This window comes from Macaca fascicularis, chromosome 10, assembly GCF_037993035.2.
Source record: "Macaca fascicularis isolate 582-1 chromosome 10, T2T-MFA8v1.1".
NCBI lineage: Eukaryota > Metazoa > Chordata > Mammalia > Primates > Cercopithecidae > Macaca > Macaca fascicularis.
The window spans coordinates 13,359,840-13,374,466 of record NC_088384.1 but is presented as its reverse complement, the minus strand read 5'-3'; the positions used below and the strand labels follow the sequence as shown (position 1 = coordinate 13,374,466).

The 14,627-nt window shown below is 52.7% G+C and overlaps 1 protein-coding gene across 14 annotated transcripts in view; it reads right to left on the bottom strand.

Annotated features, from left to right (window-relative positions):
- TMEM184B (transmembrane protein 184B) overlaps nt 1–14,627 on the bottom strand; it is a 53,980-nt gene that overhangs the window by 17,790 nt on the left and 21,563 nt on the right. For 7 of the 14 annotated variants that reach the window (XM_005567306.5, XM_005567307.4, XM_074003800.1 and 4 more), the window contains exons 2-3: nt 10,315–10,564; nt 8,516–8,681 (exon numbers count right to left, since the gene is read on the bottom strand). The exons of 2 other annotated variants lie outside the window; for them this stretch is intronic. In XM_005567306.5, the coding sequence (XP_005567363.1) occupies nt 8,516–8,681; nt 10,315–10,506 (358 nt within the window). In that variant the 5' untranslated portion in view covers nt 10,507–10,564. Of the gene's footprint in view, nt 1–8,515; nt 8,682–9,331; nt 9,433–10,314; nt 10,565–14,627 lie in introns of all 14 variants that reach the window. 5 more of the 14 variants (XM_074003793.1, XM_074003794.1, XM_074003795.1 and 2 more) reach the window with 2 other exon arrangements.

Here is a 14,627-nt window from a genome sequence, read left to right as displayed (position 1 = left end):
TATTTCAGATAACTGGAGATCGAGACCATCCTGGCTAACTCGGTGAAACCCCGTCTCTACTAAAAATACAAAAAATTAGCCGGGCATGGTGGCAGGCACCTGTAGTCCCAGCTACTTGGGAGGCTGAGGCAGGAGAATGGCGTGAACCCGGGAGGCGGAGCTTGCAGTGAGCTGAGACCACGCCAGGCACTCCAGCCTGGGCGACAGAGCGAGACTCCGTCTCAAAAAAAAGAAAATAGGGGCCTTAGAATGTTCTTCTGCCCCTTTTCAGTGATGGGTGATCATCCTGGACAAGAATGGGCACAATGTGTTGCAACCAAGGGGGCAGGGGTCTGCGTGGTACAAGTGACCCCAGACTTCAAGTTGTGCCAAATGGCTCCTCTTCTCCTCCCTATTGGGTTTTTTTTTTTTTTTTTTTTTTGAGACAGAGTTTTGCTCTTGTTGCCCAGGCTGGAGTGTAATGGCACAATCTCAGCTCACCACAACCTCCACCTCCTGGGTTCAAGCAATTCTCCTACCTCAGCCTCCTAAGTAGCTGGGATTACAGGCATGTGCCACCACGCCGGGCTGATTTTGTATTTTTAGTAGAGACGGGGTTTCTCCATGTTGGCCAGGCTGGGCTCGAACTCCCGACCTCAGGTGATCCACCTGCCTTGGCCTCCCAAAGTGCCGGGATTACAGGTGTGAGCCACCGCACCTGGCCCCCTCGTGGCTTTTTTGTCCTCTGCTGATTCTGCTTATTCCTGCTTCTCGCCACCCCGAATGCTGTTTCTGACTTCTCTTCTACCGGCTTCTTCTGAATGTCTTTCTGCACTCGGATCTATCGAGTTCTTTTTTTTTTTTCTTTTCTTTTCTTTGTTTTTTTGAGACAGTCTCTCACTGTCGCCAGGCTGGAGAGCAGTGGTGCGATCTCGGCTCGCTGCAACCTCTGTCTTCTGGGTTCAAGTGATTCTCCTGCCTCAGCCTCCTGAGTAGCTGGGACTACAGGTGTGCACCACCATGCTCAGCTAATTTTTGTATTTTTAGTAGAGATGGGCTTTTACCATGTTGGCCAGGATGGTCTCAATCTCTTGACCTCATGATCCACCCGCCTCGGCCTCCCGAAGTGCTGGGGTTACAGGCGTGAGTCACCATGCCCGGCCACTATTGGGGTCTCATAATCCTTGGCTCTATCTGTAAGAGCCCCGGCCAGCCAGTGCCCCGGCCAGCCCGGGAGTCCTTCTGGCAGCAAACTGGCCTGTGGCCCTCGTGTGGCCCTTGGCTGTGCTCACCCCAGTTGGACAGTGAATGAAGCATCATTCTCTGTTACTTTCATGCATTCAAATCTCTTTCCCTAACAGGAGTTCACACTTTTCCAGGGGAAAAACTTGTCCCGTCCTCTCCTTCACCACGCTGGCAAAGAGCCCCAGGATTCAGAGACCCAGGTGTGAGTCTGGCCTTTGGCCATTACGATCTGGGTCACTCTGGAGAAGATTCAGAGACTATTCAAAATTTTTTCACATTTGTAAAATGGGGATGATAATATATATACTCTGCCAGGTACTTGGGAGGTGAGAATGAGCTAACAGTGATGAAAAACACGTGGGAAAACTGTGAAATGCCACGCAAACATTCTTAACAAACAGCAACTGTATAAAGCGACATACGGACACTGTCTCCTGCCTCTGAACCCCAAGGCCCCGTGCCTCTGATCACAGAACTCCCCAGCGCTGCCTCAGAGTTGTCTTTACGGCCCACCCCCAACCCCACAATCAAACACTAAACGCACATGGGGGGTGGTTCCCACCCTGCCCCCATCTGCCTGCCACTGTACAACCTCTGGTGACGCATGCCAGTGCTATGAATTCCAGCCCTCGCAGACGGTACGTGGCACCAAGCTCTCTTCCAAGACTCAGCCCTCTCTCTGAGAACAGGAAGCACCAGTCACAAGTTCACAGGCTAAACATACACTTATCTCCATTATCCCCCTCCTCGCCCTCCTAACGCCACTGAAATGAGAAGGAATGAAGGTGGGGTGGGGAGCAAACCTTCAAGGACAAGGGGAATGACAACAGCCAACTGACATCAACAAAGCTCTGAACGCCACATGCTCACCGCTACACGGTCACTGAGTGGCGGACAGTTAGCGGGGTGGGGGTGGGAGGCAGAGCCCTAGGAAACCTCAGCACTGCACATGCCAGGCAGCTCTGGAGGCTGTGGGTGAGGATACAGATGCAGAAGCTGGTTAAGTCTCCACGTGGAACCACTGGATTATAAGTTTCAACAAAGGCTGAGATAGCTCCATCCTCAGAACACGGTCCAGCTGAGGGCCGTAATGGGACGACTTGGGGAAAATCCAAAGACTAAGCCTGAATATGAAGGGCAAGAGGTCCTCTCAGGTCTCTGCCACTCTGCACCGGTCACTCAGCCTGCTCAGTGTTTTGAGGCAGGAGATGAGAAATTACTCTTTATAGAAAGAGGTCCCAGAATTTAAAAAGCCTTCATTTGGTACCTGCCCCCATGCTGCATACAAATAGCCACGGAAACACCCCACACTCCATCACCCAATCAGGAGGCCCAGCAATTTTCTTTTTTTTTCTGGAACAGGGAGAGAAAGGTCTTGCTCTGTTGCCAGGCTTGAGTGCAGTGGCACGATCACGGCTCAGTGCAGCCTCAAACTCCTGGGCTCCAGCCATCCTCCTGCCTCAGCCTCCTGAGTTGCTGGTATTTTCAGCCCCGTTCTTAAATATAAAAAATAGCCAAGGACACTGATATTTGAGGAGCGCTTCTAACAAGAAGGTCAAAGACCAAAGCGAACAAATAGATGAAAGGAACTCAAGAGATAGAGACAATGTAGGGAACAGAAGAAAACTGCAATGAACATCCCCAGCGACCAAAGAACAATACTCTCTCCTGTATCAAGAACAAGGCATCATAAAGAACAAGAATGGAGAGAGCTACTGACATTTTAAAACATGATAAAGGAAATAAAACATTCAATAGAATAGCTCAAAGGTAAGATTAAAAAAAAAAAGAAAACAGAAAACAAAACAAAACAAAATTCCTGGAAAACAGTACCAAAAAAGAGCCAGAAAATTATAAAGAAAATTTGAGCCTCGGCCGGGCGCGGTGGCTCACGCCTGTAATCCCAGCACTTTGGGAGGCCGAGGCGGGCAGATCATGAGGTCAGGAGATCGAGACCATCCTGGCTAACACGGTGAAACCCCGTCTCTACTAAAACATACAAAAAACTAGCCAGGCGAGGTGGCGGGCGCCTGTAGTCCCAGCTACTCGGGAGGCTGAGGCAGGAGAATGGCGTAAACCCAGGAGGCGGAGCTTGCAGTGAGCTGAGATTCGGCCACTGCACTCCAGCCCGGGCGACACAGCAAGACTCCATCTCAAAAAAAAAAAAAAAAAAAAAAAAAAAAAAAGAGCCTGTAATCCCAGCACTTTGGGAGGCCGAGGCGGGTGGATCACAAGGTCAGGAGATCGAGACCACAGTGAAACCCCGTCTCTACTAAAAATACAAAAAATTAGCCGGGCGCGGTGGCGGGCGCCTGTAGTCCCAGCTACTCAGGAGGCTAAGGCAGGAGAATGGCGGGAACCCGGGAGGCGGAGCTTGCAGTGAGCCGAGATCGCGCCACTGCACTCCAGCCTGGGCAACAGCGTGAGACTCCGTCTCAAAAAAAAAAAAAAAAAAAGAAAGAAAATTTGAGGCTCAATCCGGAAGCATGAGGTGCTACTAACAGGAATTCCAGAAAGGGAGATTGGAAGAAAGTGGAGGGGAAGAAATGATCAAAGAAACATACAGAAAGACTTCCCAGAACCTTAAGGCAGGAGCATCCACGCTGGAAGGGCCCGCCAGGTTGCTGAGCACAATGACTATCCCACCTCCTGTGAGATTTCAGGACTCTGGGGATTAAGACAAGATCCTAAATACAAAGAGGAGAGGGGAAAAAAAAGCAAAAAAAAAAAAAAAAAAAAAAGAGTGAAGCAGGTCACACACACACACAGGCACTAGGGATCGAATGCAGGAGACTTTCCAGAAATTACATCAGAATCTAAGACAGTGAAGACATGCCTTCAAAATTCAAAGGGAGAAGGATTTCCAACTTAGGATTGTATTTCCCTTGAATACCAGTCAAATAGAACAATATACTAAAGATATTTTCAGATTCCACAAAATAGACCTCCCATGCATTCTCTTTCTCAGGAAGCTGCTGGAAGATGTGCTCCAACCAGGCGGAGACAGCAAACCACGAACAAGGAGGAAACAGTCTCCACGGAACAGGTGACTCAGCACAGGAGAAGCAGTTTCCAGGCTGATGGTGAATGAAAGAGCCAGGGCAACAGCTGAGCAGCGGGAGCCTGGAAAGCAGGCATTCCTGACTGCACCACAGGGAGAAGGTTCCAGGAGAAACGCCATGGGGAAAATGGCAGAGCTCATGGATTCCTGGATTGGCCTGGCTTTACTGAGAGCAGGGCTGGTTTGGTTTTTGTTATGTTTTGTTTTTAAATTCAATATAAGTATTTAGGAATAAACTAATGATAGGTATGTAGAAAACTGAGCAAACTAAAAGAAGGCAAGTAGTCACTGAAGCAAAAAACAAAAAGTTACACAGGAAAAGGAAATGGATAGGATGCGGTGGCTCATGCCTATAATCCCGGCACTCTGGTAGGCCAAGGCAGAAGGATCATTTGAGCCTAGGAGTTTGAGACCACCCTAGGCAACACAGTGAGACCTCATCTCTACAAAAAAAAAAAAAAAAAAAAATTACTGGAGCATGGTGGCAGCACACACCTATGTGTGTCAGAACAAGACCTGTCTCTCAAACAAAGCCCTTCCACAATAGGAAGTCACTACGTATATAAAACTGAAAAGTAACAACAAAAACCAGTATAAGCATATTTTTAGGTCATTCTAGGAAGAAAACAGCTGAAAGAGTTGAAAGTACAGTGAACTTCGGAGTGAGGAGTTAGAGGAGTTTTGTGTTTCAACCATATGCCTATATTACTTTAATAAACGTAAATTTTTTCAGTGTTTTTTAAAAGCAGAATTTTGTTAACAAATAAAAAAAGTGGCTGGGTGCAGTGGCTCATGCCTGTAATCCCAGCACTTTGGGAGGCCGAGGCGGGTGGATCACGAGGTCAGGAGATCGAGACCATCCTGGCAAACATGGTGGAAACCCTGTCTCTATTAAAAAATACAAAAACTTAGTCGGGCGTGGTGGCGGGCACCTGTAGTCCCAGCTACTTGGGAGGCTGAGGCAGGAGAATGGCGTAAACCCGGGAGGCGGAGCTTGCAGTGAGCCGAGATCGTGCCACTGCACTCTAGCCTGGGCGACAGAGTAAGACTCCGTCTCAAAAAAAAAAAAAAAGAAAAAGAAAAAAAGCAAGGCCGGGCTTGCTGGGTCACACCTGTAATCCCAGCAGTTTGGGAGGCCGAGGTGGTGGGCGGATTGCCTGAGCTAGGAGTTTGAGACCAGCCTGGGCAACACGGTGAAACCCTGTCTCTATTAAAATACAAAAATAAAGTAAGCCGGGTGTGGCGGCGTGCGCCTGTAGTCCCAACTACTTGGGATGCTGAGGCAGGAGAATAGCTTGAACCCGGGAGGCGGAGGTTGCAGTGAGCCAAGATCGCATCACTGCACTCTAGCCTGGGTGACAGAGCAAGACTCCATCTCAAAAAAAAAAAAAAAAAAAAGAAGAAAGAAAGAAAACAAATGACTGCAGTGCCCAGCTCTGAGTGAGCCCTCAGGAGAGGCTGGCTGGACCTGCAGAGTTCTCCAGCCCAGGCGAATCCCGCTCCTCCAGGGTCCTCCTGGCCCCTCTTGGGCACTTAGAAGGAAGGGTGGGAGGGGGAATACATGGGGGGACCTCTTTGAGTTTTAAGGGACTGCCCCATCACTGACTCTACAGACGCAGCTGCAAGAGAGGGGCTAGGACGCAGAGCAGTGGTGCAGGGACAAGGCGAGGAGCAGGCCCCACTGCCTCTGATGCTGAAAGCTGGTGAACTCGGCCAAGCATGGTGGCTCACATCTATAATCCCCACGACTTTGGGAGGCCGAGGTGGGCAGATCACGAGGTCAAGAGAGTGACACCATCCTGGCCAACAGGGTGAAACGCCGTCTCTACTAAAAATACAAAAATTAGCTGGGTGTGGTAGTGCATGCCTGTAGTCCCAGCCACTCGGGAGGCTGAGGCAGGAGAATCACTTGAACCTGGGAGGTGGAGGTTGCAGTGAGCTGAGATCGTACCACGGCACTCCAGCCTGGCAATGGTCTCAAAAAAAAAAAAAAAAAAAAAAGCTGGTGAACTCGGGGGCAGCCTGAACTTCACCGCAGCTGCTGTGCTGTTTGTAAACTCCCTGGGAGAGGCCAGGCCAAAGGGATAATCGCGTTGCTAGGAGATGTACTTCACAGGGCGGCCGACTTCCTGGAGGACCTCTCCCTGGGCTGGGAGGCAGGTCAGGGCAGGCGGGGCCTGAACAAAGAGGCTTCTGGAGCGAGGGGTGCCCGCCAGCCATCTGCTGCCGCCTCTGGGGCACAGAGTGAGGGTGAAGCGGAGGCTCCCCTGGCTGTGTGCCCCGCCTTCTGCCATGCGCCCGTCTTCGGGGTCCTGCCGAGAAGAGAGCCCACACTTGTCCCCCGACCACACAGGAGAGGCCGCCTTGGCAGGGAACAGCTTTGTGCTTCTGAAGGAACAGGTGGACAGAGGCTGCCCCTGGGTACCCATGCGAGGCTGGCAGCTGAATGGAAGAGGATTCTCAGCCCCACCCTTCGCCAATTCCAGCCTTTATGGTGCCCCAGGGACCCAGAGGTTTCCCTGGAGACTTGGCTGCTTCCAGGAACATCAGACACGAGAGCCCCAGTTAAGCCCTGAGCAGGTCCCCACCTGGCCTCAGTATTCTCACCTGGAAGGACAGGACGGAACGCCAGCCTGCGAGGAGGGAACATGGGAAGTTACTGAGTTGCTGGGAGTGAGTGGCAGGGAACAGACGGATGGAAAGGAGGGACCCCACGCAGAGCAGAAGAGCTTCCCAGGCCAGGGACATGGCACACATCAAGCCCTTGAGGCTGGGAAGCACCTGCCTGATGTGGCCGCAGTTGGGGGTGGGCAGGCAGAAATATGACAGCCTGGGGTGCAATATCCTCCTGTTCAGCAACTTCACTTTCTTGCCAAACCTAAAGGCATCTCCTGTGCCCTATGAGTTCTCAGGGATACACAAGGTTCAACGTAGACAAGAAGAGAGACTCCAGCGCTTGGGGGATGAGCATGCCTCACCCCAATATCCACAGAGTACAGGCCTGGGGCAGCACCTCCCAGGTCAGGGAAACAGACAACCGGGCATGGCCAGAGCTGCTCAGCCTGAGATGAGAAAAACCACATCCAGTCACTTTATCTAAAACCAGCAGCACAGGTGTGGGTAGGAGACAGGAAACCTCACACTCTGAGAATGGCATGAGTATCAATGTAGGGGTCTTTTTTTTTTTTTTTTTTTTTTGAGACGGAGTTTTGCTCTTGTTGCCCAGGCTGGAGTGAAATGGCACAATCTCGGCTCACCACAACTTCAGACTCCTGGGTTCAAGCAATTCTCCTGCCTCAGTCTCCCGAGTAGCTGGAATTACAGGCGTGCACCACCATGCCCGGATAATTTTGCATTTTTAGTAGAGACGGGGTTTCTCCATGTTAGTCAGGCTGGTCTCAAACTCCCAACCTCAGGTGATCTGCCCGCCTCAGCCTCCCAAAGTAATGGATTACAGGTGTGAGCCACTGCACCCGGCCCAGTGTAGGGGTCTTGAATTGAGGAACCCCTCCTCTCCATTCCTGCTGGCCTGTCCAGGGCAGACCTGGGCATCGCTGGCCTCTGATGGAGGAGGAATGCCTGGGACCTGCCCAAGACAGGTCAGAGGCCAGCTCCCGTGACAGCAGCATCCTGGTCTCCTTGTGGTGACTGTTTAGGGGCCACAGACTCCCTCAGGGCAGCAGGGGTGAGGCTGGCTTTTCCTCTTTCCAGCTCCTGGCCTGTGGTCAGAGCTCAGGACAGGAGCAGGTGATGTCTCCACTCCACATCCAGAACCAAGTCCCCGAAAGGAATCGAGTCTTCTTCCTGGGTGGCGCAGTAGGGCACCCACTCATGGGACAAAGCCCTCAGAATTAAGACCCATGGGGACAGATGCCCAGCCCTGCCACTGACATGCCAGGGATCCCTGGATTGGTCCCTACCCAACTGCACCTGGGACCACCTGGGGTCTCTACAAACAGACCACTTGCTTACTGCCTCCACCCTGCCTGAGATGCCGGCATTGAAAAACGAGACCCAGGTGGAGGGTCCCTGCTTCAGGCACCTGTGAGGTGAGACTGTGGCTGCATGTGCTGTTACCTGTCAATTTGGGACAGAAACCCTGTAGCAGCTAAAGAAGCCAGGGATGTGTCAAGACAGTCCTCGTGAGGCCCCTCGGGGAGGAATGTGGGGAGAGGGGCTCCCAGCCTCCCGGCCCCCAGCCAGCCCTCCCCACTCCACCCCCATCCTCACCCTCGTAGCAGTCTCGGACGGTGCCGAAGTACACGTAGTATTGGTCGTTGGTGAAGAAGAGGAGGCTGAGCCAGGAGTCAAAGGCGTAGATGGGCACGATGAAGAGGATGCGTACGATGTAGCGCTGCTCGTTGGGGCAGCTGTAGCAGCGCAGGTGCATGTAGATCTGGGGGCAGAGGTGCGGGGTCAGCAGGGGACCCTCCTGTCCGCAGGAACAGGAGGACAGGTGGGCTTCCAGCTCTGCCACCCTGTGACCCGATGCACGGGACCTACCCAAGCCTCAGAGCCCTGCTCTGCAAAAAGGGGATGACAAGACTTGCCTCCCAAGGCCATTGTGAGACTCAGACCAGCGGGCGTGCACAAGGCTCGTGGAGTGCATGCAGCAGTGCTCGCGGGACGGTCTTGCAGGTGCAGGTGGCGGTGAGCCCACACCCCAGACCACAGGAGGGCCAGGGACGAAGATGGAAATCCAGTTTCCACAAGCTCCCCAGGGGACCTCACGCACAGGCAGCTCTGGGCCATCAGTGTGTGCCCTTTCCCTCTGCCTCACTCCAGCTGTGACTGTGGCAGCACTGAGCTAAATCACTGCCATCTGGGTTGCAGCCCTGCCCCGTCCCTTAACTTATGGCAAGACAGACCGGGCCCTCACTCTATGGCAGGTGGACACACTTCCTGGCTGAGTGGCTGCAGGGATGTCCTCAGGCTGTGCCTCCTCCTCCCATCTGGTAAACAGAGGCAGCACTGCCTACCTCACCAGGAAGTTAGAAGAATGAATGCTACTTTTAGGAAGCAGAGAAAAAAGTAAAAGCTACACACAAATGCCAAGAGCTGCTCTACCACGGTCCTCAGTCCCGGCAGCCCCTGGGTGTCTCGTCCCAGCTCTCATGACATCACACTTGGCCCAGCTGAGACCTGGGCTGGGGAGGAAAAGAACAAAATATTCTCCATCTGCTATGGGCCAAAAGCCTTGGACGCAAATGGGTTCTAAAAGGGATGAGGACGCAGGGCATCTGGCAAGGGGTTGACTGGGGAACACGAGCAAACTCGCCCTGCCCCTCTCCACTGGACCACCCTCAAACCTCTGCAGGCTGCCAAGGCCAGTCCCCACCCACATCAGCCTCCTCTGGGGCCACGAGTACAGGCAGACGGGAGACTTGACTTCTATCCCAGTCTGCCACCAACTTCCAAGTGACCGGGCTAGTTCCTCTTCCCCTCCCCTTCTGGCTCTCCATTTTCTCATCTGCAAAGCGGTCCCTGTCCCTGTGCTCCTGCGGTTCTAGGCTCTCTGTCACTTAGGTTCGACACGAGACTAGTTCCAGCCAATGGAAGGTGAACAGTGACGAGTGTCGCCTCTGGATGGAGGTGGTTAAATATCCAGAGTGCCTTCACACACTCCCTGCTGCCAGCTGTCAGATGGGCGACGCTTGATGCCAGAGTCACACGTCGGAACCTGTGCTGCATACTGGGCCCTGGGACGTGGGCAAGAAGGCGACTTCTTGGCGCATGCCTGTAGTCCCAGCTACTCGGGAGGCTGAGGCAAGAGAATTGTTCCAACCCAAGAGGCAGAGGTTGCAGTGAGCAAAGATTGCACCACTGCACTCCAGCCTGGGTGACAGAGTGAGACTCTGCCTCAAAAAAAACCCAAAAAACAAAAAACAAGTAGACTTCTATCAAGGGAAGCCTCTGATAACACAGGGCTTACCTACTACTGCAGCACAGCCTGGCCTAGCCTAACTCACACTCTGTTGGGCCAGGAACCTTTTGGACCCTTCTAGAGGCCCCCTGCCAGGCTTGGGTACCTGGTGGCATGTGATGAGCAGGGCCGTCCACACGAAGAAGCCAGAGATGGCCTGAGCGGCAGTTGTCATCAGGAACACAGGCTGCTCCATGGCAGTGGGGCTGCCCTCGGGGATCACGGAGACGCTGGGCGAGGCTGCTGCGGTCGTGGGCGACGCTGGATCTGGGGCCAGCACAGCCCCCCTCACTGTCATGGTGCCCAGCAGCAGGAGGCTCCCTGAGGGAAACCCTTGCAGTAAGTGACAAGCTAGCCTAGAGAGAAGAAATTGCAATGTGAGTCTTCTCCTAGGGCAAGTGGCAGCGTTGCAAAGAATCTTCCAGGTCTCTCCACCCACCTCCTGACCACGTCTGTATTGACCCCAACCATCACCCTGTCCCAGCCAGCCTCTCCCCTGGATTGATGCAACAGGCCACTGACCAGTTTCTCTGCTTCTGCCCTTGCCTCTAATGACCAGTCCCCACTCAGCAGGCTTGTGAGTCTTCCAAGGATTAGCCAGACCAGGCTGCCCCTGCTCAAAACTCTCCAATACCTCCCAGCTCCCCTGGAGTAAAAACTATAGTCCTCGCAACAGCCCCAAGGACTCGATAAGACCTCCTGGCTTCTATGATCTCAGCTCCTACAGTTCCCACTTCCATCTTCAGCTGCAGCCACGCTGGCCTCTTTGCTGTTCCTTGAACATACTAAGCCTGCTTCTGCCACAGGGCCTTTGCACTAGCTGTCTCTGCTTAGCCACACAGCTCCCTCCCACCGTTCCTTTAGGTCTCTACCTTGGCCACCATGAAAACATGTCAGCCTCTCCCAGGCCGGGCAAGCCTGACTCCCTGCTTTCCTTTCTTTTCCTCCAGAGCACGCATTACATCGACACCACCCGACTAACTCGATTCACTCATGTATTTATTAACTGTTCCCCCTACCCCACCTAGAACACAGGCTCCTTGGGGACAGCAGCTCTGTTTGGGACTATACAGGCAGCACTGGGAACCGTGGGCACACAACAGACATTTGGGAACTTCCTGCTGGGCCTGAACATCTTTATACCCCGGAGCCAGTAAAACCACTTACTGCTGAGGCCTCCTCCGAGGGCTTGTGTGCGTTCTTCGCCATTTCTCCCCCTTAACGGCTGACCCACTCCCCCACCATCTGGCTGTGCTGTTTTGGAGACTCTGTGGCTCCTCCCTAATCTGTGCACTCTAAACTCTCATCTTTTAAGCCAGCCCATGTGCCACCCCTCCTGAAAGTCTGCCTGCACACCTTCTCCAGTTCTGAGACTTCCAGCCATTCCGCATCCTCGAACATGCGGGTCTGTCACCGCTCACGTGTTCATCCTCCTGCCTACTCTTTGAGGCAAGATCCCACACCCCCAGCCCACTTATAATACTTAACTTTATTATTATTATTATTATTTTGAGACAGGGTCTCACTCTGTGGCCCAGGCTGGAGTGCAATGGTACAATCTCGGCTCCCTGCAGCTTCCACCTCCTGAGCTCAAGTAATCCTCCTGCCTTAGCCTTCTGAGTAGCTGGGATTACAAGCGTGCACCACCACACCTGGTTAATTTTCTAATTTTTTTGTAGAGATGGGGTCTCCCTATGTTGCCCAGGTTGGTCTTGAATTTCTGGCCTCAAGCAATCCTCCTGCCTCATCCTCCCAAAACGCTGGGATTATAGGCGTGAGCCACCGTGCCTGGCCTATCTACGGATTTTCACTGCTTGTTTCCAAAAATGTGAGGTGCCTCACAGTGAAACAAAGAATACTGGGTGAAGCCCTCATGAATGAGATTAGTGTCCTCATAAAAGGAACCGCAGGGAGCTGCCACGCCCCTTCTACCACAAGAGGACACAGGGAGAAGGCACCATCTATGAACCAAAAAGTGAGCCCTCTCCACACACTGAATCTGCCAGCACCTCGATCTTGGACTTCCCAGCCTCCAGAACTGCGAGGAAGGAGGCAGTCGATTTATGGGATTTTGTCATAGCGGCTCAAGAAGACTAAGGCAGGAGCCTGGCCGCATCCTCTACCCACAGCCCTGATGGGGTGTCCCTTTCAGTACAGCCACCTGCTGAAAGGCTGGTCAATGCCATCCAACAAACACCTCTGCCCAAATCACCAACTATGGCAATAACCTGCAATGCCACCAGAGGAATACCCGACGATTTTAAAAGATGCAAAGTGCCGTGTGTGGGCACTGCGGAAAGAGCCTGGCTGGAGCGTGAACACCAGCTCCCCCGCCAACCAGCCATGTGGGTTCCCTGCTCCAAAAACTAGCTCAGAAAATGAGCCAACCCCAACCCCGACCATCTCGGTCTGAACGGAGGTCACTCTAGATGATCTCATGGTCCCTTTCAAATCCACAGGCTGGTATTCAAGTCAGAATATCCTGACACCAACGGAGGTTTCCCTGGGCCTTCCCAGGTGCAGCAGCCTGCAGCCCGGCCCCGTGATGCAGAGGATCTTGCGTCCGCTGTCTGTCTGCACTGCCCGCCTGCACCCCGGGCTCCTCGCCAACGGCCGCAGCATCTCCACCACCATGTTGGCTCTTAGCTGTAAGTGTGCACTCTAGGAGAGCCCTTTACATTTCTATTTTCCCACACATACATGATCTCTTAACACACCAATCGAGACACGAATCCAGATTAAAACTCAAAACTGGAGAAGGCGTCTATATAAAGAAATTCAAAAATGGAGAAGGTGTCTATATATAAAGACTGGTGGCAAGCTTTGAAAAAGAGACACAGTGACAAGTCCAAGAATAGCTCCTGTAAGTATGGTTGCAAAACTGAAAACCAGCGCCAGAAATATTTCTTGAAAAAGACTTGGGTTGTAAACCATCATCTTTGTCTATCATCTCAAATTAAATGAATAGACATGGGGAATTGTGGGGGGACCAGAGGAAGTACAAATACGCCTAAATCTTCACCTTCCAAGCAAGGTGCGGGGGGATGTCGAAGGCTGTTTTGTTCATGACTAAGGGCAGTGTTGAGAAGCCTCCAGCTTGGACTCCCAGGCAGAGGGGCAACCCCAGGGAGCAGACCCGAGCCAGGGCTGGGATCTGGGTGAAGGCTGCAGGCCAGCTTCCTCCTGCGGCTCTGCTCACTCACATGCACATGTCCACCTGGCGTTCAGGGCCCCTTCACGTTCTTCATGTAGGTTGTTTATTTCACAAGAGGAAATGCACCCAGAGATGTGGGTGACTTACCCCCAAATCAGAGCCGGGACTCAAAGCCAGGTCCTATCAACACATTGTCTCCCCACCTCCTACAAAGTGGGGGGACCTAGCTGAGCCACCCCTCCTGCTCCAGAGCCTCCTAACAAGACATGGCCATGCCCATCCTCCCACAGCCTCCAGACTCTTCTAGCAGGAGGCAGGCAGGTCCCCCAGGGCGGAGGAGAAGCCACCATGGCTGGGAGTGTTTCCGCAGCCCAACTCATGCTGGCCACGTTTCTGCACCGGGGCCAATTCATCAACAACGTATTTTACTCTTGGGCAACCCCAGTGGTTTACAAAGCATTTCCCCAAACATTATCTCATGTATTTTCTCAAGGCAACTTTGAAGTAAGTAACATTATCTCCATCTTAGAGATGAGGAAAACGATGCAGAACTTGGTTTTATAGCCACCCAGGGTGGCAACGATTCAAGGGTTTTCATAATTCCCCAAAATACTTAAAGCAATATTCTGGCTTATAGACGCATGGTCCCCAACACTCAAGACAGCAGGTGCAGGCAGCTGCTTGAAGGTCCAGAGCTCACCTTGTTCCCTGGACCCAAGGCAGCAGACGGAGGCTGTCAAATGTACTCCCAAGCCAGTGACCACAAGGCCAGACTCTGCAAACTGTTCAGTGTGTTGGGGCTGGGGCAGGGTGGGCACTGGGATCTGACCCTTTCACACTTTGTATAGGCACTGACTGGGAAGCTGCCTGCCCAGATCCCACAGGCAAGCAGGATGTTCACCTGGCATAGCCTGTGGACCTTGGGGAAGCACGCACAATGCCGTCTGATGCAGCCTCTTTACTCCCGTGGGCAAAGGGGTGGGGAATGACTCCATCCATGTCTCCCCTTTTCCAATGCAGTCCACGCAAACAGATGAGTCTCAGAATTTCAGCTGCTCTGACAGGACCCCATTATCTTGTTTTTATTGTTTTGTTTTGTTTTTTTTGAGACAGAGTCTTGCTCTGTTGCTCAGGCTGGAGTGCAATGGCATGATCACAGCTAACTGCAGCCTTGACCTCCCTAGGCCCAAGTGATCCTCCCACCTCAGTCTCCCAAGCAGCTGGGACCACAGGCATGTGCCACCATGCCCAACAATTTTTTTTTT